This window comes from Budorcas taxicolor, chromosome 1 (genome assembly GCF_023091745.1).
Source record: "Budorcas taxicolor isolate Tak-1 chromosome 1, Takin1.1, whole genome shotgun sequence".
Lineage (NCBI taxonomy): Eukaryota > Metazoa > Chordata > Mammalia > Artiodactyla > Bovidae > Budorcas > Budorcas taxicolor.
Window position 1 is genome coordinate 161,638,558 of NC_068910.1, and position 26,255 is coordinate 161,664,812.

Consider the following 26,255-nt stretch of genomic DNA (forward strand, 5'->3'; position numbering starts at 1 on the left):
GGAGAATCCCCATGGACCAAGGAGCCTGGTAGACTACAGTCCATAAGGTCAGAAAGAGTTGAAAGGGACTTAACATGCACCTATGCACACACTTTGAAGCTGAGGTCACTCCTTGAAGCCTGAGCAAGGATCCCTCTGGGACAGCTCAGGTGGACAGGCTTTCTCTCTCTCTGAGCCTCCATCTGGTCCTGGGAAACTCTTACACACCTTTCAGAATATCCTAGAGTTTTTTGAGAAACAATTAAGACTGTTCTTGCTCCAGGAGGGTTTTAATTTCTCATATTATCTCACTCAGTTCCTTTAGGAATGATCATATCCTGGGAACAAGGAATGTCCAATGTATCACTCCAGGAGTTAAAATCCAAAAGAGGGTTTGTATCTGTTGCTTGATTGAATGCTTGTTTCATGTGGGTAGGAAGTGAAAGACTTTTCTTGTAGAACATACTTTCCACATGCTGAGATACCTTTGAAGACAAAATATAGTAATTAAATCTATGAATCCATTCAATAACTCAGCATATTCTTCAAAGACACAGGTGGCAGAGAGGCTGAGGTAATTCCAGGCATGGGGAATCTACACAATTGTGGAGGACATGATTCTAGGATGTGGCAGGCTTTTTCTTCCAGAATTATAGTGTTTGCGATGTAAAACTGGGTATAGAGATGGTAGGAACTTACCAATTCCTGTTCTTGGTCCTGCTGCGGTTCATGAGCACACATGATTATTTCACCCAGCATTCCCCCAGCTTTCCCTTTTCCAGGGATCCCACAAGAGTTCCCACAGACACCAGACTCCACCATCACCAGCACTCAGACCATCCTTCTCTGGCTGGGGCTGAAACTGTTTAGAACCTCAGCACACAGCTGGCCTTCAGTGGGCTTTGTTTTGAGACATAAATAAGGTGGCTCTGGGACTTAGTATGTGCTCAGTTGCTCAGTTGTGTCTGACCTTTTTGAGACCCCATGGACTGAAGCCAGACAGACTCTTCTGTCCATGGGATTCTTGAGGCAAGAATATCGGAGTGGGCTGCCATTTCCTTCTCTAGGGGATCTTCCTGACCCAGGGATCAAACCCAAGTCTCCTGCATTTGCAGGCAGGTAGTTTATCACTGAGTCACCAGGGAAGCCCTTGGGACTTGGTGCCTAGTACTAACCAGTGTGCTCGTGCACAAACCTGACCCTGAGGGGGACCCAGGAGATTTCTATATTGTTCACACTGCTGTAGCTCAAACACCAAGCTCCCTCCATTCTAATATTATCTGAGTTCTCAAATTCCAGTGTTTTCTTCTCCTACCCCTCCCCTTGTGTGCTCAGTCCAGGTCGATCTCCTAGGTTTCTGTTCTAAAGTGTGGGTTTCCTCCTTCTTAGCAGTTCTTGCTGTAATGGAATTTTGCCCTTGATTCCCATTTTGGAGATTGAGATGCACTCCTGCTTGCTCGCCTTCTGGGACTTTCAGATGTTGCTCATAACCTTTCACTTTTCCTGCTTCAGTTGGACCCCTGGGCAATCCCAATCCCAAGGACTCTGTAACTGTTCTATTTGGTTGAACATCTGGCATCAGTGGGATCTCCCCCTCCCTTTCCCCTTTCCCCACAGCTTCTGTGGTAGCCCTTCCTTGTTATGCTGGCAGATGGAGCCTGGGATGTAATAGCTCAGTTGGCCTGCATGGAGGCATTTACATATATCAAGAACAGAAGAAATGACTACAGCCTCATGAAAATGGTATAGAGGGGTAATGTTAACAGCAAGCGAGGAAAAGATTAAGAATGACTTGGGGTTGGCCACACTATAAAGACAAAAAAAAACAACAACAAAACAAAACAAAAATACAACCAAAGTAATATATCAAAGCAAAGAAAATCTGATTTGAGGAAAAAGAACTGTGCAGTATTTTTTGTAAGATTCCAAGAGATATAGTATCCTAACTAAAGAAAAACAAATCATTTAAAAGTGAATATCATATTGTACCAATGTTAATTTCTTAGCTTTGACAAATGTGCCATGTTATATAAGATGTTAACACTGGGAAAAACTAGGTGAACTCTCTGCACTCTATTCACAACTTTTCTGTACCTAAAGTTATTCCAGAATAAGAAGTTGAAAAAACACCACCAATGGAAACCTTGAAGCATTTCCATTAGAAGTAAAGAACTTCTTTACCCTAAAAAATTTAGACAAATAAAAATGGTTTTTGAAGGACATTTTAGAAACTCAGTACCTGGTCTGAATATGTATTGTAAATAGGTAGAGTGCTATATAAATTCTGAAAGAATTAGTTGAGGCTTCTTGGTTTCAATTTTAGGAAACTCATTCTTTCAATAAATAATTATTAACCTATTATGGGTTTTGCACATTCTGAGATTATTCAGTCAACAAAACAGATACAGATCTCTGCTCTAATTGAGCTTACATTCTAGTGGGGTCAGAGAGAAATAAAAAATAAATATAAAGGTAATGAGTAAACTATATTGTGTGATTGAAGGTGATAGGTGCTATGGGGGAAAAGAGAAGAGCAGAAAAAGGGATTGCAGGAGGATGTATGGGGCTGGGCTGTGTGCAATTTTAAGTAGCATGAACCACACAAACCTCACTGAGATGGGAAAGTGGAGCAAAGATGAAGGGAGCAAAGCATGAGGGTGTCTGGGGGGTGGGGGAAGCACCACAGCCAGAGAGAGATGTGCTAAGGTGGAGCCTGCCTAGATGTTCAAACAGCATCCAGAGGTGAATGGCAAAAGCAGTAACTGATGGAGAGAGATGTCAAGATGAGGTCAGGAAGGCAAGGGTGGTGACGGGTGGGGAGGAGCACAAATAATATATGACTTTGAAAGAGATGGGAAGCTACTGCAGAATTTGAGCAGAAGAGTGACGTGATCTGTCATGTATTAGAAGAATCATTCTTTACTGTTGTGTGAATAGGTTCTGGGTGGGCAGGGCAGAGCAGGAAGAAGAGTCAGAAGGCTGATGCAGTGATCCAATGAGAGACAGTGGTTCCTTAGACCAGAATGAAGCGGTGGAGGCAGTGATGAGAAGGGGTGCTATGGCTTATTTCAGCTCTTGCAACCAACTGTTAAACTTATAAGAAGTTTGCCAGCTAATTGTTAAAAATACCATTATTACACATTTATTGGCTGCTCTGGGTCTTTGTGGCTGCTCTCTAGGTGCGGTGCACAGGCTTCTCATTGCGACGGGTTCTCTTACTGTGGAGCATGGGCTCTAGGCCCACAGGCTTCAATAGTTGCAGTGTAAGGGCTCAGAAGTTGTGGTTCCTGGGCTATAGAGCACAAGCTCAATAGTTGTGGCCTAGTTGCTTCAGAGCATGTAGGATCTTCCAGGATCAGGGATTGAACCCATGTGTCCTGCATTGGCAGGTGAATTCTTTACCACTGAGCCACCAGGGAAACCCTAAAAATGCCATTATTAAAAACTAAATTATATAAAGTTACAATTAGATATATTATATAGAAAGCTAAAGTATTAATATTAAATAGACTTCCCAGGTGGTTCAGTGGTAAAGAATCTGCCTGCAATGCCGGGGATGTGGGTTCAATCCCTAGGTTGGGAAGATTCCCTGGAGGAGGAAATGGCAACCCACTGCAGTAATACTGCCTGCGAAATGTCATGGATAGAGGATCCTGGCAGACTACATTATGGGGTCCATGGGGTCACACCCAAAGACTCAGGCTTGATTTAGCAACTAAAGAACAACAAAATACTAAATGCTCCAAACTTATCACTTAATTATTTTATCTACTCATTTTACTATAATTGTTTATTATCATCACTGCTTTTGAGGCTGTTTCAGTTCAGTTCAGTTCAGTCTCTCAGTCGTGTCCGACTCTTTGCAACCCCATGAATCGCAGCACGCCAGGCCTCCCTGTCCATCACCGACTCCCGGAGTTTACTCAGACTTGCGTCCATCGAGTCAGTGATGCCATCCAGCCATCTTATCCTCTGTTGTCCCCTTCTCCTCCTGCCCCCAATCCCTCCCAGCATCAGAGTCTTGTCCAATGAGTCAACTCTTCGCATGAGGTGGCCAAAGTACTGGAGTTTCAGCTTTAGCATCATTCCTTCCAAAGAAATCCCCGGGTTGATCTCCGTTAGAATGGACTGGTTGGATCTCCTTGCAGTCCAAGGGATTCTCAAGAGTCTTCTCCAACACCACACTTCAAAAGCATCAATTCTTCGGCTCTCAGCCTTCTTCACAGTCCAACTCTCACATCCATACATGACCACTGGAAAAACCATAGCCTTGACTAGACGGACATTAGTCAGCAAAGTCATGTCTCTGTTTTTGAATATGCTATCTAGGTTGGTCATAACTTTTCTTCCAAGGAGTAGGCTGTTTACACCTGTGCTATCCACATGGTGAAGGGAGTCTAAAATAGGGTGCTGTTGTGCATCTCTTCTCAATCCTGTATTCAGTTGCATTTGGAGTTTGTCAGCCATGCTGGGAGTATTTTACACTACAGAAATTGACAAACACTGTGAATCAGGGTTCCTTTTTAAAGAGAGCAGGTCGTTAAACACTGCCCAATACACCATTGCTTGGTGCCTTCCCAACTGAACGTAGGGACATGTACCACGCCCCATCTGATGTTTTCAGGTTCCCTTTTTCTATTATGTCCACACCCATAGAGGGCAAAAGTTTAGTAAAGAAGTTAGACAGGTATTGTTAATATTACAGCCAAAGAAAGTAACATATTTCTCTTAAGCTTCATAACATGAATGCACGTTTAGTTATGAAAAATCACCCTACCTGTGATTGAATCTTCAGTGCTGGTCCCAACTTTAATCCCATAGCACTTCGAAGATGCTCCTCTGTGAGTAATGGCAAAGTTTCTCCATCAATTGCATGATCTTTAAATACCTTATTAAACATAAAAGATGTCAACTTTGTTTAAATGTCTTTTTTTTTTTAAAAATCTTGTTTTACGTATAGATTTTCAGCTTTGGAGGAAACATTGGGACTACTTGAGGATGACACAAAAATTGTAACATTTCTTATTTTCAGTTACTCTCTTTTCTGTGCTCCAATGGCGTGTTGTTTGTGTTCTTTAACAACCCTTGGGGTACATTGCAATTCTATGAGAGTGAAAAGTATGAAAGTGTTAGTGACTCAGTTGTGTCTGACTCTTTGTGACCCCATGGACTGTAGTCCACCAGGCTCCTCTGTCCGTGGGATTTCCCAGGCAAGAATATGGGAGTGGGTTGTCATTTCCTTCTCCAGGGGAATCTTCCTGACCCAGGGATTGAACCTGGATCTCCTGCATTGCATGCAGATTCTTTACTGTCTAAACCACCCAATTCTCTCAATATAGAGCTCAATTTCAACATGGAATAGTTCTTATTTGAGAGCAGGCCCATGTTTTACTCACTGATGTATCTGTAATGCAGTGCCTGATACAAAACAGATGTGCAGTCCTCCTTGCTGGACAAATCAACGAATGAACAAATAGTCTGAGTGAAGGGATATGGGTAAAAACCATTTCAGGCCAGTTTCAAACTCTCACATTTACAGACACAGTGCCTCTGTGCCCTGCCTTAGATGAGCAGTGAAGGGAGGAGAGGAAAACGCAAGTGAGAGCTGTTGATAACACCAGCAATTGCTGGGAGGGGAACCAACTTCAGTGAGGAAACAAGAGCAGGACTTGATCCTAAACACATTTGAGAAACACCTAGAAATAATTGTGCCACTCCTAGGGGTGGGGAAGGAAGCACTCACATCCTGTTGGTAAGAGATAAGGAGTCAGTAAAGTTTGGGGTCTTCGAGTTTATGTGGCTTCTTGGTACCCACAAGGGAACATTTGGGATTATAAAGTATGAAATGCATGTGATATTATTTATTACTAGAGTAGTTATTATAAACTTCATTTTTATGACTGTGAATTATTTACTGATTAAAAATAGCGAGTTCAAACAGATTCAGTCCGTCAGAAGTCAGCAATGTAACATTTGTTATACATGGGATTTAATGTTTCCGGCTATCAGAATTTTGTAACTCCATTGTACCAGTGGTTGATGTGGCACTTGACAAGTGGCACAGATAAAGTTAAAAAGTGACTTACTTACAGTTAATGACTAGTAATAAAATAATAAGGTTATACTCCTTGAGTAGGAAAAAATAAAACAAACATTTGTAGCAGGTATGCAAAAGATAAAGTAAGTGACTTGAAGAATACAACTTGCCTCATAAGTAACTTGAGATTCTGCTTTCTCTAGAAGCCTCAGGTATAATGATGAAATTAGAATATATTGAGTACTTACAAGGTGCCAGGCACTCATTAATACAATGGTCCTTGGAGAAAGTATTATACTATTATCCCCATTTACAGATGAAAAAAATGAGACACCAAGGAGAGAGGCAACTTGTCCTAGGTCACATGTCCAGAGAGTGGAAAAGCCAGGACTTGAACTTGAACTTTCATAAGCCATACTCTTAATTACTACTCTGTGACTTTTCCATTGATCCCATGAAAAGAACAAAGGGAGAAAGAAAGAGGAAACAAAAGAAAAGAAGAATTTAAAATTAACAGCATTACACTGAAGGAAAATATCACAAAATAAGATCTGAAAACAATTATCTCTGACATCAATTAATTATGATGTAGTTAAATCAGAATGTCCTTTTCTTGCTTTCTTTCCCTTTAATATATAAACCAAAGATAATGATGTCAGATTTAGTTGGTACATTGTTGCTTGGAATTGTGTTATTAAAATCACTTGAAAAAGTAAACTATATACTTGAAAATGTAACATTGACATAAACCTCAAAAACTTGCCAACCCACCATTTTTATCTCTGATTTTTGCATTTTTATCACTGATAGGTGATACTGGTTTTACTTTCCAACTATACTGCTGCTGCTGCTGCTAAGTCGCCTCGTTCGTGTCCGACTCTGTGCGACCCCAGAGATGGCAGCCTACCAGGCTCTTCCGTCCCTGGGATTCTCCAGGCAAGAACACCGGAGTGGGTTGCCATTTCCTTCTCCAATGCATGAGAGTAAAAAGTGAAAGTGAAGTTGCTCAGTCTTATCTCCAACTATCCTAGCTGCAAGTCACTTCAGTCGTGTCCGACTCTGTGCGACCCCATAGACGGCAGCCCACCAGGCTCCCCCGTCCCTGGGATTCTCCAGGCAAGAACACTGGAGAGGGTTGCCATTTCCTTCTCCAATGCATGAAAGTGAAAAGTGAAACTGAAGTCTCTCAGTTGTGTCCAACTCTTCGCGACCCCATAGACTGCAGCCTACCAGGCTCCTCTGCCCATGGGATTTTCCAGGCAAGAGTACTGGAGTGGGGTGCCATTGCCTTCTCCAAACTATCCTAGCAGTTCATTATAATTTAAAAAATAGTATTTATCTGTCAGATTGAATTATATGTGTAGACATTTTAACATATTGCCCTAGCACAAAAATGGAATTTTAAAATAGTTAATTTCCTACTTTTCAAATGTATTTCCTTCTTGTCCTTTTTAGAATAAAGTACATATTTCTGTCATTACGATGAGTAGCCTAAAACTTGTGATACAGAAGTACATGCCTCCAAAATGTTTGCTAAATGGATGAATAGGGAATATAGTAGATATCTCTCATTCTTCTTGGATGTTTGACCTTTGAACCTCTTAATTTTGGGAGAATCCCTGCATCTCAGGAGTCTTGAGGAGACTGAAACTAAAGCCAGACACTGGCTTTCCCAGCTTTCCCTGAAGCTGGGGTGTGGGAACATGACTCAAGCTCCATCAGTCGGAGGCTTCTGTTCCAGGAGAGCCAATGACATAAAAAGGAACAGATTATTAGGAATGCTCTTTGGGGTCAAAACCAAGTTAGAACTCGTTATGGAGAAAGTATATTTCAAAATGTCTTCATTTTTTTTTTAAGTCACTTTACTTCAAAAAAAAAATATTTAAATGTTACATCACCTGAGCATAGTCTGAACAACCCGGAAGGCCACTAATGAAGTTGTACACATCATTCACGGTCCATTTCTGAATATCTTCATTCAAAGATAGATTTTCCTTGATTGTAAGCAGGACGTGTGTCCCTTTAAAATGGAAAGGAAATTATTTTGTGGGAAAGGGTGAAGCTAAGAGTACAGCTGTATATATAGTTGCATTAATTGTCGCGTATTCTATTACCACAGAGCGGCTCCTTGATGTAGATCTATGTAACCCCCTTAAAAGCTATTGAGTTACTGAGAGATGATTCCTAAAAAAGCTTAGCTGTCTCCTTTCTTTTCTTCCTCTGAAGGATCTTTAATGACTGCCTTATCACAACAACAACAAAAACAAAACAAAGTTCCAGCTTCTCTCAGATTTCAATAGAAATACCCTGTGGATTTCATTCTCCACATTAACACCATGTTCTATGATGTTGCATGATTTATGATGCTCTCTAAGCCATACAAGAATTTAGCTCCATCTTCATCAAAATGGCAAATTAATACTTTGTCAGGGAAACAAGCTGGCATGGTGGCTAGATTACACATGCCCCAATCCCTGTGTTTCAAAATATTTTTATCTAAAGAAATTCCAGTTTTATATTTTTTTTAACTAAAAAAGTTCTAGAAAACTATCCAGTGTGTTTGGCAGGGGATAGTGTGTTAATACTTTTAGATTAAACTGTATCATAACAATAATGAACATTGAAAGAGAGTCTGTTTGTCTATTGTTTCTATTACTACACTTAAATACAGGGGAGATTGAATCATACTTCTAAGAAAGAAGCCCCTCTATTTTGTGCTGAAGAGACTAAATTAGATTAAAATTTTAATTAAAAATTCTGGTAGGTTTTCCCATCTTTCCCCATATTTATACCTTTCTAGACTTCACTGAAAATTCTCTATATAATAATATATAAAAACAGGTACATTTCACTGTTATGGCTGATTGGAACTAATGTAATAAGTTTTTCAAGAGGCAGTAATTCTAAGTAGGATGGATAAAAAGAAACACAATGGTTACAGATCACTGTGTAATAATTTCAGGGACCTGACAACGTGTGGTTCCTGAGGACTGGCCCCTGGACACCTACCTGGCTGAGATGATCGACGAGCTGGGGGGTACACCCCGTTTTTTTCTCCACAGGCTGCCAAACCATGCTCTGAGGGCTTCTCCTTCCTGTCGTCCCAAGCCTTTTCTTCCAGGGGAGTTCCCTGAGCTCCCCAAGGCTTTCTGTGGCTGGGCTCCAGCTCTCCACAGGTGTCAGCAAGAGCTGTAGCTGGCTTTTCACTGGTTTCACCCAACGTGTGATTGTCCAGAGCCTCCATTTCTGGGTCTTTTGAATACTCATTCTCTTCATAGAGAACTGCATGGGTTTGGCCTAGGGGCTTCTCTTCTACTTGACTTTTAGAACTCCCAGGGTCACTGTCTAGAGCTTTCTGACTCCCAGTACCTCTCCTGAGACGACGACATTTCTGCCCCCAGTTCTCTGTAAAGCGTGGACCAGTCGCCACTATCGTGGGGTTTCCCTGATGGTTTCTCAGGGTGCTTCTGTGAACGTGCAGGTCACTGGCTGGGAGCATGCCCCTGCCATGGTAGGTGGCTGGGCCCACAGGGATACTGGAGCCATAAATGAATGGGATCCCTAGGCCTGCTAGTCCCTTAGAATTAACTTTTTCTATTCTCCTTTGCTGGTAAATGGCATGCATTTCCATTTCCATCCTAAAAACAAAACAAAATATTTTATAAACCCAAGAAAACCATTAGAAAAATACTTTTAATGGCCCTCTGCCTTCCCTAATGTAGCACCTCTGCTTTACCTGTAAGTCTTTAGGCCATTTATCTGAAGTTTGTTGGGCATAAACATGAATCTCCCTGAAAGCCACTGGAAGGAGAGTTTAGAGTAAGATCAGAGGATGAAGGGTTTGGCCAAGTCTCACAGTGGAAGTCCAAGGCCAGTCTTTAGAACATTATCTCTACTGGATAAGGCAATTTTAGCAGGGATGGGGAGAACACAACACAGAGTAGTTTCTTGCCAGAGGTTAATCCTCAAAGAAACTAAAGTCCTGGGAAGAAGGTTTTAAATGTTGCAGGACAATTTTAGTGAGACTCAAGAAATGCAGTGGGTCTCAACTGCTAAAATTAATGACATGGTAAGAATAAGGGAAGGGAGGAGGAGTGGAGGGCTTGTTGGCATTTTTGCTTACTTTACTTTGCTTATTGGTCATCACCTGAACCCCTTAGTGTCCACTGATGAGAAAGTTGACTCTGATGCCTTTTTTCACCCACAGCCATCCCTGGTCATTATTACTGTCTTCTCCTGATTGCTGAAGGCTGCTTTTAGGCTAATGAGGGGGCTGTCTGGGCTCTGATGGCATAGTTTGAAGTGGGATTGGCACGCTTGACTCCTATCTTTTGGCAGATTTGAAGTCATTTAAGACAGACTTGCCAATATGAATTTCAAAAGAATCATAGGTAGGCATTTAATTATGAGACATCGACTGATTATTATGATCTATAAACTTAGCTTCACTGTGTAATCTCTAATCTTGCTTTTATCTTTAACCAACCTGTGTACATGTTTGTATATGTCTCTTTTTGTAGTATTCCTGAAATACTTTTTGAAGTAATCAGAATGTGTGTGTATATGTATATAATCGGTGAATACACATACACAAATCCCTGGAGAAGGAAATGGCAACCCATACCAGTATTCTTGCCTGGAAAATCCCATGGACCAAGGAGCTTGGCAGGCTATAGCCCATGGGGTCACAAAGAGTCAGACGCAACTGAGCAACTAAACAACAATGACATATACACAAATGTAACAACATATAAAAAACAACAATGACATATACACAAATGTAACAACATATACAAAAACAACAATATAATAAATGAATGAATATATTAAAAAGTATATAAATAATATATATGTATTTATATTAAATGAATACACAGACAAGTGAATGAATAGAAAATAATTAAAACAAGATTGTTACATTACCTGGCAGTATGCTGCCTTTGAATTATTTCATTTCTTCTAGTCATTGCCTTTACGGATTCAGGTGGCAAAATGCCCCAACCTTAAACAAGAAAACCACCATCCCACCCAATGAACAAATTAAAAATATCCACTTGAAGATAATAAAAAGAAAATATAATGATTTAAAACAGTATCTGCAAAAAACTACCAACTGAGCACAATGTTGGAAATGATGTCAATTCATGACTGTCAGCATCTTAGAGTCACTTTGGTGATGGCATGATAACGCTAAATAATTTTGGGGGGAGGGGCTGTACTGTATGGCTTGCAGGATCTTATTTCCCTGATACTGAACCAGGGGTCCTGCAATGAAAGCACTGTGTCCTAACCACTGGACTGCCAGGAAATCCCCAGATAATTTTTTTTCTGTAAGTATGGGTCTCATAACTGGCAATGTTTTCCTACCATACTTCAAAAGGAAAAAGATGAAATTAACTGTGGATCTCTTGACTACTTGCTTTTGAAGTAAAAATTGATGACTGTTTTGTGTTTTTGAGGGAGGGGGGCAAGAACTAGTTGACCTTAAAAAAAAGTAACTAAGTGCTTCCTGATGTACTGAAATCCCTGGAAATAAATACAGTGATTTAAGGGGATAAAATACAAAGTTCTCTATGTTGACTTCTTGGTGCTGCTGAGGCAAATACGTTTTACAAAACAATTTCCATGGAGTTGAACAGCAATTACATTCTTTGTGTCAACCTTTCAAAACATCTTGAAATAACGTCAGTGTCATCAGAATTCAAGGCTCTATTCTTGCCTGGTAACTTCATGCTTATACTGATTTTTTCTTTTTTTTTTTTTCTCTGGATTCCTAACACATTTAGAGTCTATGCTGGTGCTTCTCAAATAATCCATGGTGAAAGATTTTTTTTTTCTTTTAAAATTTCCAACCCATCATGGACTCTTTAAAAACACATAAATGATGTTTTAGAAAATTGAAATGAAAACAAGAATGAACACAAGCACAATTTGAAATGATCAGATTAATAGACATAAAATTACCCTGTCAAATGGCTGTAAAAGTTTCTAAACCTTTCTGTCTAAGCGTTTATTGTTCAAACACTTCTCAGACCAGCATAGGTCTACAGACCACACTCTAACAATAACAGACACACCAATGACACTGATTATACATAGTTTTGTCCAGTGATAGTTTTTTCATGTATAAATCTGTTCTCCCCAACAAGAGGGCTAGTATCATGAAGGCTAGAACAGATTTATATTTGCCTTGCACCAAGCTAGCAGAGCTCATTAAACTCCTGTTAATAATAACCTATCTTGAAGTACACCATACACTATTTTTATGAGATTCTTTCTCAGTTGTAAAATTCAGAGGCTAGATGACATAACCTCTAAAACTTCTTCTGACTCTAAAACTCTACGTTTTTGTTGTTCAGTGGTTTCAAGATATGCTCCTTGAGATAGCAGGCAAGCATGAACCTGCCAACCCATGGGCTAATCCCCAAGGATGCAGAGACCATCCGCGTAAAAAGACCAGTGCAGAGGGCACAGGTTTCATCACCTAGACTTTAGCAGCCTGTAAAATCTGGACTCATCAAATCTGTTTCAAGTTTCCTTTTCTTTCTTAAATAGTTGGCATCAAATCTAGTGCTAGTCCAGTTGTAATAAAACACTCTTTACCTAACATCCCACTTTTTGAAATTGATCCCTGTCTCAATTTCTCTTTTGCTAACTTAGGAGAGGAAAGTCGCTCAGTCGTGTCTGACTCTTTGCGACCCCATGGACTGAGAAGCCTGGTAGGCTACAGTCCATGGGATTTTCCAGGCAAAAGTACTGGTGTGGGTTGCCATTACCTTCTCCAGGGGATCTTCCCGAGCCGGGGATCGAACCCAGGTCTCCCGCATTGTAGGCAGACACTTTACCCACTGAACCACCAGGGAAGCCAGCTTAACTTAGTAGCTCATTTTTTATAGGACTGAGGTCCTGCCTTGCTCTTGCTTACTCTCTTACACATCAGCCTTGGGGTGGGAGACTGACGTCTGTACCTGGGACAGGTTGTCAGCTTGCCTGTTCGTATCCAGCTATTAGCAGTTTCTGGATTTTTAACCACTAAAAAACTCTCTCTGGGTCAGCAATGCAACTATTTCACAGGTCTCCTTAGCTGTTACCTATAACTTTGGGCTATGTATTTACTGGGGTTTTGCTGCCAGAGTGGGCTACCATCCAGGTTCAGCTGTTGGGCCTGTCCAGTTTCAGATCTGGCCCTTGCTCAGGCTCATCAAAGTGGATCCATGCACTGTGGTATGCAATATGCTCAAATCCAGGCAGGTCAGCGTCTTCAATGGCCCTGGCACCAATCATATTTCTTTTTGTCTCAGGCTTTTTACTCATATTATTCCTATCAAAAGTTGTTGGAATTGGAGAACTGGGGCAAACAGAAACTCATTGAATACAGTTTTGAGAAGATAAGAGGCATCAGTTTCATCTTCAAAATTGTGAGGAAATTCTCACCTCTTATTCTCTCTGGAGCCCCACATTCATGTTTTTGTTGACACTATGCTGAAATTGCTCCTATTGAGATAATTAATGACCTCCGCAAAGCTACATCTAATCATATATTCTTGGTCCTCGTCTTACTTGATCTCTGAGCTGCATGCTTGACACAATTGCTTACTCTTTCTTTAAATGCACTTTCTTCTCTTGGCTGCCAGGCCTCTATCCTCACCTGGGTTTTCTCCCACCCCACTGGTTGCTCCTTCTATATCTCCCTTCATCTTCTAGATCCTGTTGGTGTGTCCTAGGGGTCATCCTTTCAACTTCTAACTCATCCTTTTTAACTCATTTTATAAATGATCTCATAGAGTCTCATATATACTGATGATTTCCAAAATTATATTTCCAGGTTATCTCCAGATGTCCTCTCTGGACTGCAGCTGCCTTCTAGACATCTCCTGTTGATTGTCAAGCAGGCATTGGAAATGCCTGTGCTATCTCTCCCACCCCAAAACTCTTCCTTTCACAGTCTTCCTCAACTCAGTGAATAGCAACTTCCCCTTTCCCATTTCTCAGCCAAAATTTTTGATGTCTTCCTTAACACTTCTCCTCTTCTCATATCTCATATCTAAACTCTGAGCAAATCCTGTTGTTTCTCCCTCCAAAGTATTTACAGAATCAAACCATTTCTTACTATTCCTACTGTAACCACCCAGGACCAAGCCATCATCATCTTTTGACTATTCTAATAGCCCATCAACTCCCATCAGTTTAACTCCAGAACTTGAATCCTATCAAGATTGTCCCTAACACAGCAGCCAGAGTGATCCTGGTAAAATGTAAGTCAGACCATGTCATGCCTTTGCTCAGACTCCTCAAGAGCTTTCCCTGTTCTCCTAAGTAGAAGGCAAGTTCTTACTGGCCTATCAGACCAAATACAAACTGCCCCAGGGCCTTTTACTCTCAGATCTCATTCCCTTATTACTTCATCAGTTTCTTGTAAGGTAAGACAGATATTAATTGCAGATTTTCATGTTATTCATCAGTAAATTGATGGTTTGAGGAGTTAAGAAACTTACACAGTGGTGGAACCAAGATTTAAACCTAGATAGTAATTGTAGAACCTATAAGCATTATCACCATACAGTTTCACCTCCAAAATTTAGCAATAAATTTCATGGCAAGCTTAATGCAGCAGTCCAGTTCACAGTGGTTCCAGAGATGAGAGACATCAGTTTCTCATACCTGAGTAGACACGATTGGACAGCAAGTTTGGCATGTTTGCATTTGATAGAGCAGAAGATCCAAACTGGGAAGGAATACAAAACTGTCTTGGGTCAGCTGGTGCTACAGTAGGAGGCAATAAATCTCTAAGGAAAAAGATACAAAATAGGTAAAATGAAAATGGATTTGTACAAAATTTCCATTGCATAGGCAGTGAGATTTTTTTTTTAATTGCCATATGGGATTCTATCATTTCTTCCCCAAATGAGGTATGAAAGTTCTGCAATCTCTATTGGTTTAAGAAGAAAAATGGGGAGGCAGGACTCTAGGAGGGAAGGACTGACCCACCTGACAACAAAACAGAAAAAGCAGGGAAGTTTTAGGGATGTTAGGGAAAATATGATCGAATCAAATCAATACCAATCTTTGATTTTTTCATGACTATATACTGTTCTTGACCATAACAGTTTTTCCTCATTTGACGAACACACTCTGGCTTGAGTTTTGCCATCTGGAATCAGTCACTACCTGGATGGACAGTTTACTTCTCCAAACTTCAGTGATCTCTAGAAGTCCAACTCTATTGTTCATACCCCGTGAACAAGTATTATCATGAATTTTACTTCCTCCCCACATTCCAGTATATTCAAAAGAAAAGAAGATAGGAAGGTGCCAGAATATACAACCAAAATACTGATAATTTCACTTTTATTGCGAAGAAAGAATTCTTCTATCACAGGAAATTTAGGATATCACACTGTTAGGGACTGAATTGTGTCCCCTTCCAAAATCCACATGTTAGAAGTCCTAATCACCCCATGTGACTCTGTTTTGGAGATAGGACCTTTCAGGAGGTAATTAGAGTTAAATGAAGTCATAAGGGTGGAGCCCTTACCCAATAGGACTGGTGTCCTTACAAGAAAGAGAAGAGACACCAGAAGTGCTAGCACACAGGAAAAAAGGCATGTGGGGACACAGTGAAAAGGCAGTCTAGTCTGCAAGCCGAGGAGGGAAGCTTTGGGAGAAACCAAACGGGCCAGCACCTTGATCTAGGACTTTTAGCCTCTAGAACTGTGAGACATAAAATTAAGCCACCCAGCCTGTGATATTTTGTTATGGCAGCCCTAGCAGACTACCCATCCATGTTTGCGCCTGTGCAATGGCAGGTGCTCATTAGCTATTTACTGAGACAGGGTGTCAAAGAGGCTTCAGAGGGGAAGTGATGGGAACTTTGTTGAAGATGTGGCCTCCAGACTTACTGCACCATAGTTCCTTGAGATAACATTAGACTATAAGACAACACTGAGGTTAAAGCGTTTGAAAACTTAGTAACATCCATTTTCTCCTTAGACCAGAATATCACATTGGAGAGGAATACCTATCCACACTTGGAGGTTCAAATGGTGAGGGAATCACTGGAATTCTCTGCTGCCCTGATGCTGGCAGTAAAGGGTTCATGGCCATCATTGGATTTATCATCAATATCTCTCGCCACTGATGGAGTTCTAAAAAACAAAAAAGATAGATATGTTAACATATACCTCCATTTTTTGGCAGAATGAATTCTTGAAATGATGAACACCTTTTGTATTTTCCCAATACTTGGGAAGACTAGCTACACCAAGCTTTCAGTTACACAAAAACCCCTCCATTGTAAACACCCAGCTACAATTGTTAAACTCTGTGTGCCTTTGGAATTTGTTGGAGAGTCCACAAATACCACACCACACGATGACCAATAATAAAATTAAACCAGTTTTGCAAGATTCCAGAAATACCATTTTCTTTTATTACAACTCATTTTGATTTCTATACTTCTTGATGCACAAATGCATGTATACTCCCATATGTTAAATTTGAAAAGATTAAAACAGAAAAGAGGAGGAAAATCTTCCTAAAGGCACAAAATACATGTAATTAAAGTGATCCCATCACTTCATGGGAAATAGATGGGGAAACAGTGGAAACACTGTCAGACTTTATTTTGGGGGGCTCCAAAATCACTGTAGATGGTGACTGCAACCATGAAATTAAAAGACGCTTACTCCTTGGAAGAAAAGTTATGACCAACCTAGATAGCATATTCAAAAGCAGAGACATTACTTTGCCGACTAGTCTGTCAAGTCAAGGCTATGGTTTTTCCTGTGGTTATGTATGGATGTGAGAGTTGGACTGTGAAGAAGGCTGAGCACCGAAGAATTGATGCTTTTGAACTGTGGTGTTGGAGAAGACTCTTGAGAGCCCTTTGGACTGCAAGGAGATCCAACCAGTCCATTCTAAAGGAGATCAGCCCTGGGTGTTCTTTGGAAGGAATGATGCTAAAGCTGAAACTCCAGTACTTTGGCCACCTCATGCGAAGAGTTGACTCATTGGAGAAGACTTTGATGCTGGGAGGGATTGGTGGCAGGAGGAGAAGGGGACGACAGAGGATGAGATGGCTGGATGGCATCACTGACTCGATGGACACGAGTCTGAGTGAACTCCGGGAGTAGGTGATGGACAGGGAGGCCTGGCGTGCTGCGATTCATGGGGTCGCAAAGAGTTGGACACGACTGAGCGACTGAACTGAACTGAACTGAAAATGAATAGAGGCTGATTTCACGAGACTGTGTCTAACTAAAACAAATTATATCCAAACATATAATACATAAACACAAGCTTTCGCAACTTTATCTAGAACCTAGTGATCAGAAAATATGACCATTGTAAAAGAGATAAAATTTTGTCTTATATTTTCTTGTTAATTATTAACATTCTTTGAATAATTTAAAATATTAAAAGAGTGCTAGTCAAACAAGTCACTTTAGCTTCTTCATCCTCAATTGTTACTTTTTAAAAAATTGAGATAGACAACTGTTTTTGAAAAAAAAAAAAGGAAATTAGGAAGAAAATGTTCTAACTCTTCAAAGTAGCAATGTTTCTTTTTCACTTTCTCATGCATACACTTAATTTTTAAAATAGTTAATACATTCATATGATTCCAAAACTAAAAATATAATGGTATTTAAGTAGGCAATTGGGGCTTCCCAGGTCGGGCTAGTGCTAGTGGTAAAGAATCTACCTGCCAATGCAGGAGACATAAGAGAGGTGGGTTCAATCCCTGGGTTGGGAAAATCCCCTGCAGGAGGGCATGGCAACCCACTCCAGTGTTCTTGCCTGGGGATCCCATGGACAGAGGAGCCTGGCAGGCTACAGTCCATGGGGTTGCAAAGAGTCAGACATGACTGAAGTGACCTAGCATGCTTGCATGCAAGTAAGCAATCACTTCTTCAGCTTCTTTTCTAGATCTAAACCTACTGATCAAATTGGAAATTCAAGTCCATAGGTCACTTAACACTGGCTTTCACATTCATACATTTTTTAAAAAGTTCTTTATGTGGATTTATTTTCATTGTATATCTGGGAAGCCAATATAATTTCTTTTCTGATAGTGGCCTCAGGGTAGTGACCAGTCAGACTCAGGATACAAATATCTGCCAGATGCCTGCCAGCCAGGGTGAGATGCCAGGAAAGGACACAGGCCAGGTGTATCAGCTGTGGGCTTGCATCTCTGGTGAGGACGCTGTTCCGTGGCTTGGCTCCTCCATATCTGAGGTTTGGTGCACAGCCATCATTTTTCCCGTAGTTCATTATACAAAAGAACAACAGGCTAGGCCAGGCTGCTCAGTTGGTGCTAAGTGGCCGGGGTGTAGTGGGCTCTTCCAGTTTTTGGAAAAGTAATTTTAATAAAGGCTTGAGAACTCTGTTGTTTCACCATGGGAAAAAACAACAACAATGACGCAGGACACAACTTGATGTTTCCTTTTGAAACATTACTGAACATTGATTTGTGTCATGAATTGACAGATTCTGGTAGAAGTTTGAATTTACCTACGAGTGAGAGAGAATCTTTGACGCTATAATGTACCATGCTCATTTTGCATGTTATGAGATGCCTGAGACAAATTTGGAGGAAGGGGAACAAAGAAAGGGAGCAGTGCAAAATCCCTCCAGAGCAAGCATTGCCTAGAAGCTGACCACCCTGCTACCTTACACGTGTTACCACAGGGAAGTGCCATGGAGATTCGTTAACCAAAAGTTGATGAGATCATCTCACTTTGGGATTCCTCCAAAGCAGGCTGGGCCAAAGACTTGAATGCAGGTAAGGTGTGCAGTGGTAAAGAATCTGCCTGCCAATGCAGGAGATGCAAGAAGGTTCGATTCCTCCGTCCAGAAGATCCCTGGAGGAGGGCATAGCAACCCACTCCAGTATTCTTGCCTAAATAATCCCATGGACATAGGAACCTGGAGGGCTACAGTCCATGGGGTTGCAAAGAGTCAGACACGACTGAGCACACACACACACACACACACACATACACACAATTCATTTGGGAGGGGAATCCCAGGAAGCCTATATGAGGGAGTGGGTAAGTGAGACCAGGGAGGGAAGAAAGCCCACAAGAGGTGAGTTAAAGTGTGAGTTACCACTATGGGCAACCCTGCTGGGAATACTCTAAGGAAAAAAAATTGTGTTCACCCCTCATAACTGTCCCAGTGAAAGATGTAGAGTTGGCCATTTACCCTTTGATTTCTGTCAGCCCCTGCTAGAGGGCACAATTCTCCCTTGCACCCAGGTTATGTCTAAGCTAGATCCAACTATCTCCTACAGTGTGGGTGAAAGCCTTCAGTCAAGCAGACAGAGGCAGGGGCTTGAGATGGGATATGGCCTCTGTGGTTACAGGTGAACTCAGAAAGGTTAACGGGGTAAGGCAGCAATGATGCGTGGTTCTGTGAGGCCAGGTGATTACCTTCTAATGTCATTCCACCGGATAATCGACACAAATGCCTTTCTTCTGGACCTCCGGATTCGCCAGGCAGAGGCATATTCCTACAAGGCTCTGTAGGGTCCATGGTCTGCAACCACACAGCATGATTTTTTTCAGTTATTCATGTGTTCAGTGAAACAAGTGAGGAACTCAAAGGTATCAGGCCCATGGAGCTGAAGAAGTGAGGCATCAGAGACAAGTCTCATCCAAAGCCCTCCTTGGTACCATACCTGTTCTGGATTCCACAATGCTTGGGTCTGCTTTCTTTCCTTTTGTGCAATACCAGGGGGATTGAATGTAATCTATAAAATTTTGTAACCCTTCTGATACGGTAATTGATTATTTTTAATTGGCCTACCAAATTTTTACTTAAGATGTAAACTATTCCAAAGTCTGGGAAATGTCTCTATGTCAGGAAAGTCCCTGGGGAGGACAAGGAGTCATTAGCATCTACTACACCTGAGTGCGACAGTCTGGGCTCTGCTTGCCTTCCCTACTTTCTGTTCATCTTTACACTTGTGAGTAAGTGCTCATTTATATGTAACTATAACATCTCTTGATGCCCCAATTAAAAAAAAAAATCATTGCCCAGTGCTATATATAGACCTTATGTCTCCCCTCAAAATTCATAGATTGACACCTAACCCCCCAAAACAATGGTATTTTGAGGTGAGGTCTTTGGGAGGTGATTTGGTCATGAGAGTGAAGCCCTCGTGTATGAAATTAGTATCCTTAGAAAAGAGACTTCAGAGAGTTCCCTCAACCTTTCCTCCACATGGTACACAGTGAGAAGAAGACCATCAGCAGGCCCACACCAGACACTGAATCTGTTAGGGCCTTGATCTTGGACTTCCTGGCCTCTAGAACTGAGAAAAAGTAATTTCTGTGTTTATAAGCCACCCAGACTATACTATTCTGTTATAGCATCCTGAATGGATGAAGGGACCTTTAAATGTTGTACCTGTTATCTTCTGAATGTTCCAAATTTCATATATGTATATATTTATAATTATATGTCTATTTATTTTTACATAGACATTATTTTTTAGAGCAGTTTTGGGTTCACAGCAAAACTCAGTAGACAGCAGAAAGAATTCATATGTACCTCTCCGCTACACATGCATAGCATCCCGACTATCAATATCCTGCACCAGAGTCTTACATTCATTACAGTGATGAACCTACATGGACACATCGTTATTGCCAAAAGCCCATAGGTTAGCTTAGGGTTGGCTCACTCTTTGGGTTGCACATTCTTTGGGTTTTGACAAATGTATAATGACATGCTTCCCTGGTGGCTCAGTGGTAAAGAATCCACCTGCCAAGCAGGAGATGCAAGTTCGATCCCTGGGTTGGGAAGACCTCCTGGAGAAGAAAATAGCAACCCATTCCAGTATTCTTGCCTGGGAAATCCCATGGATAGAGGGGCCTGGCAAGCTACCGTCCATGGAGTCACAAATAGTCAAACATGATTGAGTGACTACACAACAACAACAAGAATCCACCATTATAGTTTCATACAGAACAGTTTCACTACTCTAAACCAAATTATATTTTAAAGCGAATGGAGTTGGACACCTCTAAGGAAATATTCTGGGGTTGACCATATCTTTCACTTTACCAGCCAGGTAGATAAATATTTGAAACTCCAAATGTGTGTTTCTACAAACTCACCATTTTGGAGTTCCTCAGTCATGGATCTACCTCTGAGTCTTTAAACATTAACTTTCACATTTTCAGGGTACCTTCTTCTACAGGTAGACAGTTATGAACTAAGGTCACTTTGCTGTGGCAGATGAAATGCTCTTGAGTCAAAGTATAGACTGGGATATCTGTTCTAAATGCAGAGTGTGTCTGATAATCCCCAATGTGAGAATGCACTGATGCTTAGGTTTGCATTCGGGCTGGATTTCTTTGACCTAGAGCTCTAATCCTGGATGCCCAGCACTTTAGGAGGATGAAGACTCCTTAATCCCTGTCTTCAGACTCTTACCCTCAACAAACCCCTCCAGGCAGCACACAGACGATTTAGCCAGTGCTAATTCTGTCTCAACTGATTAGGGCAATAGTAGTAAGACATGAACTCCATGAACTAAAGCCCTTGCCGAATCAGCAGATATTGACTTGAGTACTCCTACTATCGACAATGCTTGCCTGTGCACAGCAACCAGGTGCCAGTTTCATTACATTTCTTTACATGGCTTTACTCTGACCATTTGTTAAAGTCAGTACAATTTAAGTTTGGTCAACCCTAAATTTGAACAAGCAAGGAGATCCAACCAGTCCATCCTAAAGGAAATCAGTACTGAATAATCATTGGAAGGACTGATGCTAAAGCTGAAACTCCAATATTTTGGCCACCTGATGCAAAGAGCTGACTCATTTGGAAAAAACCCTGATGCTAGGAAAGATTGAAGGTGGGAGGAGAAGGGGACAGCAGAAGATGAGATGGTTGGATGGCATCACTGACTCAATGGACATGAGTTTGAGTAAACTCTGGGAGTTGGTGGACAGGGAGGCCTGGCGTGCTGCAGTCCATGGTGTTGCAAAGAGTCAGACATGACTGAGTGACTGAACTGAAACTGAAAATTTGAACAATTATATATAGAATACTTGTTGCATGTATGATGCATGAATCCTGGAGTTATACTCATTAAGATAAATTAAATTTTAAATAACTGCTATAGTAGGTAAGTTTTTACATTTGAAAGGTGGTCAGTAGAATTAAATATTTCTACAATTCTGAGAAAAATAAATATAAATTAAAACTAGAGGGAGATACTCTTAGAAGTCTTTTGTTCAAGTTAAAAAACAATCCTTGGTAGCTTCATAAATTTACTCTTCTAGGTGTCCTATATTAATGTGAGTTCTTAAAAGCATGTTAATGTTAAAGTGTAATTCACATGTCCTTAAGTATATTTTCAGTATTTTATAGTAATAAACGGGAGGTCTTTTTTTTTAATTAAGAAGACCAAGAGAGCTGCCCCAAAGCACTTCATGATCAAATACTTTTAGCAGAAAACCTAGCTGTGAGAAGAGAGATCATAGCAACTTTGCATTGATATATTTATATATATCATTTATATATATAACTGTATTCATTGATATAGTTAGAAGTATCGTTAGAAATAGAAATGAAGAGTCTGTTTTTATAACAAATAGGAAAATTTTTTAAAAATAATTATTTAATTCTTGTTTAATTGTATAAAATAAAAATAATTGTATTGTTATTCAAAATACATTTGTTAATTGAAATAAAGTTTAAGCTAAAACTAGATGGATAATTGGCATAAAATATTTGACTGTTTCTAAGTGTAGATACACATATTTCCTGAGAAGATTACATGGGAATTCTGAAATTATCCAAGCACTTATCTGAAGTAGAAGAAATACATTTAAAATATCTTCAACCCAAGCATGCAGCATGCTCATTGATAACAAGATGAATGACATTGCTCCATAAAATCTGAGCAGCTGATGATGTCACCTTCAGCCCCCACCCCACCTCTTCCCCAAAGCTCTGCCCAGTCCTGGAGATTTCGTGTTGGTGGGTACTCGGATTCTGAGTTTACACCCCTGTGGGGTTCCCTGTCTACTGCCTTAGCTTTTCTCTCCCATCTGCTCTGCACTGATTCAGAATGCAGTCCCCTTCCCTTAGTATCCACACAAAAACACTCATGCAAGGTAACATGTGTGTGTTGCTGACTTTACCGAGGTCTTGGCCAACTGGGGAGAGGATGTGTCAAAAACAGCTTAAAACTGAACCTTAGACTTCTCCATTGTGAAACATTCCTTTGGGCAATTCTGACAATGCAAATCTGGCTTCTTGGTCAGCTCTGAGCCTTCTGTCATGAACTTTTGACTCTGGTCTCTTCTTATCTTCCTCCCCTCCTCATCTTTGCTGAGAATAGGGGAGAATTTTAGAGATTTCTCTTCCACTGGTTTGATTTACACTGCTAACATCTTCCTTTAGAAGGCAATAGGCTTAATTTTGGTTTTAAAAAACTGTAAGCACTTTCTCTGTTATACAGGCACAGGATAAATGAAAGTGAGTCAACACTATAGTGGCAAGTATCACTGACAACAAAACAGTTCATAGTGAGGCAGCTGGCAGTGGCCCTGACGTATGTTTCACTTCTCCTGAGGCATAGACTTGAGCACTCTTCTAAATGCATCACGTCACAGCTCTTCCCTAGAGAGTCGTTGGAAGACAGATGGCTTGGGCGTACTATCCTCACCTTCTATTTCTTTCCACTGTGGAAGCTCATTGTCATCAGATCCATCCATGGCTTCTTGAACTGACACATCCTCTCCCCAGTTGGCCAAGAACTGAAAAGTTTTAGGGCTATTTTAAGTGTTATAATGAAAAGGGGCAAATTTTTGTCATCATTAAGCATGTATAAATTATGTAATGTCTTTTCTTGAAATCCACATAATTTAAGTGCTACTATAGTTTGCATGGGGAAAAGGGATGGTGGCTCAGACGGTAAAGCGTCAGTCTGCAATGCAGGAGACCTGGGTTCTATCCCTGGGTTGGGAAGATCCCCTGGAGACGGAAATGGCAGCCCACTGCAATATTCTTGCCTGGAAAATCCCATGGACGGTGGTGCCTGGTAGGCTACCATCCATGGGGTTGCAAAGAGTTGGACACGACTGAGCGACTTCACTTTCTGTAGTATATATACATCATGTTTGTTTTCTTCAAAAGATTGTGAAGCAAACCCCACTATATGTAAATTTTTACATGAAGTGAAATTCTAGCAGTTCTCATATAATTGAACTGAATTTTAGATATTTTAGTTAGATCTTTTAAAAGAGTTAAGAAATATTAACAAAAGATTTTTTTTATGATTATCACTGATTGCTCCTCAATGATTTTTTCCCCCAGATTTTCAACTCTGTCATTTCATGGTCCATACATCATGACAGTGTTTTGTACATAGTTATCTGCAGTAATGGAAGGTCATTAAAGTAAGAATGGGGAGTAAACATATAGCAGTAACACACAGAAGCAGGTACTTAATCTACTTAAAGATGATAAAACACTTAATAAATTTACATGCAACTTTGAAGTGACTTTATTTCAAATAATCTTCCTTTTACTTTTACTTAAAAACAAACTAAATCAAAGCGATATCTATTTGGCAGGAGCAGTATAGCAACTTTACTCTTTAGTAACTTGAGCCAAATAAGAAATGAAACCAATAAAATTTATAGATAAATCTAAGTACTTCTTTATAAAAAATTATTTTTCCCAAGCGTATTGTGTTTTACAGTACACCCAGTGATTCGAGGAGGAATGTTGTTGATGGTTTTTATAAAAAAAATAACACAAGAATATTTCCTTATGTTTTCATTTTTCATTAGACCAACATAGACCTGATATTCCTTTTAAGATAAAGTTGATCATTTATTTTTACAGGCAAACATTTCTTCTGAAAGTAACTAGCCTCAGTTTGGACTAATTAGTGTGTTGACCTGTGTACTTACATCCACCGAGAAGATGTCTTGGTTTACACATTGCTCATGGAAGAAACTTCAAGAGACTGTCTGTCTTTCAGTTGCAGAAGCTTCTCTGACTGCAGGCTGAAAAACACATCTGACAAGGGTGTCAGGCTGCTCAATTAATTCACCTTCCTTTAAATACAAACTCAACTAAGTTGATTAGTCCTATTTCATGACAGAAACTGCCCTCTATATCCTCTACAGATAGGAGAAAAGACGTTAAGCCCCAGGAAAATGCACAATAGTGTACATAAACCTGTCTCAGAGTTTAGCCTTTACTTTAATCCTTCTTTAGCCTTTAAGATGCTTTGTGGGCATTCAGTTAATGCTACTTTTCAATTTGACACAAAAGTAAAATACTATGTGAATAAATAATAAGCTTTTCTTTGATGGCAGCAGAACTGCTTTATATCATCAACAGGTTTTGAGTGGAAAAGTTTCTTCTGCAAGTAAGGAAAATAAATTACTTTCCACAGACCTGCAAAATTAAACAAAAGATGGCAGCCTCTTTAAGAAAGAAGCTTCTAGAACTGGCAACTGTACTTTAATTTTCATAGACAGTGAAAAAATCTTCCATCATCTGTGTGAGAGCTGTAATCTATAGAAAGAGAAAACATGGAATTTTGAAATAGATCTGCTCTTTTATTAAAGAAACAACTGAAGTCTTGAAAAAGAATATCCTTATTTTACCATTCCTTGCAATTTTACCAGTGGACAGTACAAAATAAGAATTCAGTATGAAAAAATTAAAGTTGTGTTACACGTAATGCTTTAGGCTTCTAGTGTGAAGATAATTTGCTGCTTTGTTGACACACATTTTTAGCATTGGATATTGAGGTCATTATAAAAAATTTAATATGGGATGTATTGATTTCATTTTATGGTGATTGTTCATGAAACAGTGTTCAACAGCTGGGACTTAAAATGACTAAAAGATCCAGTCTAGACCCAGGCCCACTGTATCTGAGCTGCACAATCTCCCCAAGTTATAAACTTCTATGAGCTTCAGTTTCCCTATCTCAGAAGAGCCTCATAGAGTTTTTCTGATGTGAGGTAGCAATATAGACAAAGTATTAATACCTGGATAGTTCCTACTGAGTGTTAGTTAGTGTGTTAGATAAGTACATTCCATGAAGTCCTCTGTTGAGTTCCACAGGAGACATTTTTTTTCAGCCTATAGAAATAGGAATAAATGGGCTTTTCCCTAAGAAATCCGGCCAAGATAGAATCTCAAGAATTGTGTAAGTAGTGATTTATTTTTTCACATTAGCTGCTAGAAAGCTCAG

General features: G+C 40.2%; 1 protein-coding gene across 1 annotated transcript; it reads right to left on the bottom strand.

Annotated features, from left to right (window-relative positions):
- Positions 1–287: 287 nt before the first annotated feature.
- SAMD7 (sterile alpha motif domain containing 7) lies at positions 288–16,120 on the bottom strand. Its single transcript, XM_052650282.1, has 7 exons — positions 16,035–16,120; positions 14,678–14,802; positions 10,940–11,018; positions 9,026–9,654; positions 7,915–8,036; positions 4,757–4,867; positions 288–464 (listed from the first exon to the last, which is right to left on the bottom strand). The coding sequence occupies exons 1-7, from the start codon at positions 16,118–16,120 to the stop codon at positions 288–290; spliced, it is 1,329 nt and encodes a 442-aa protein (XP_052506242.1).
- Positions 16,121–26,255: the final 10,135 nt, after the last annotated feature.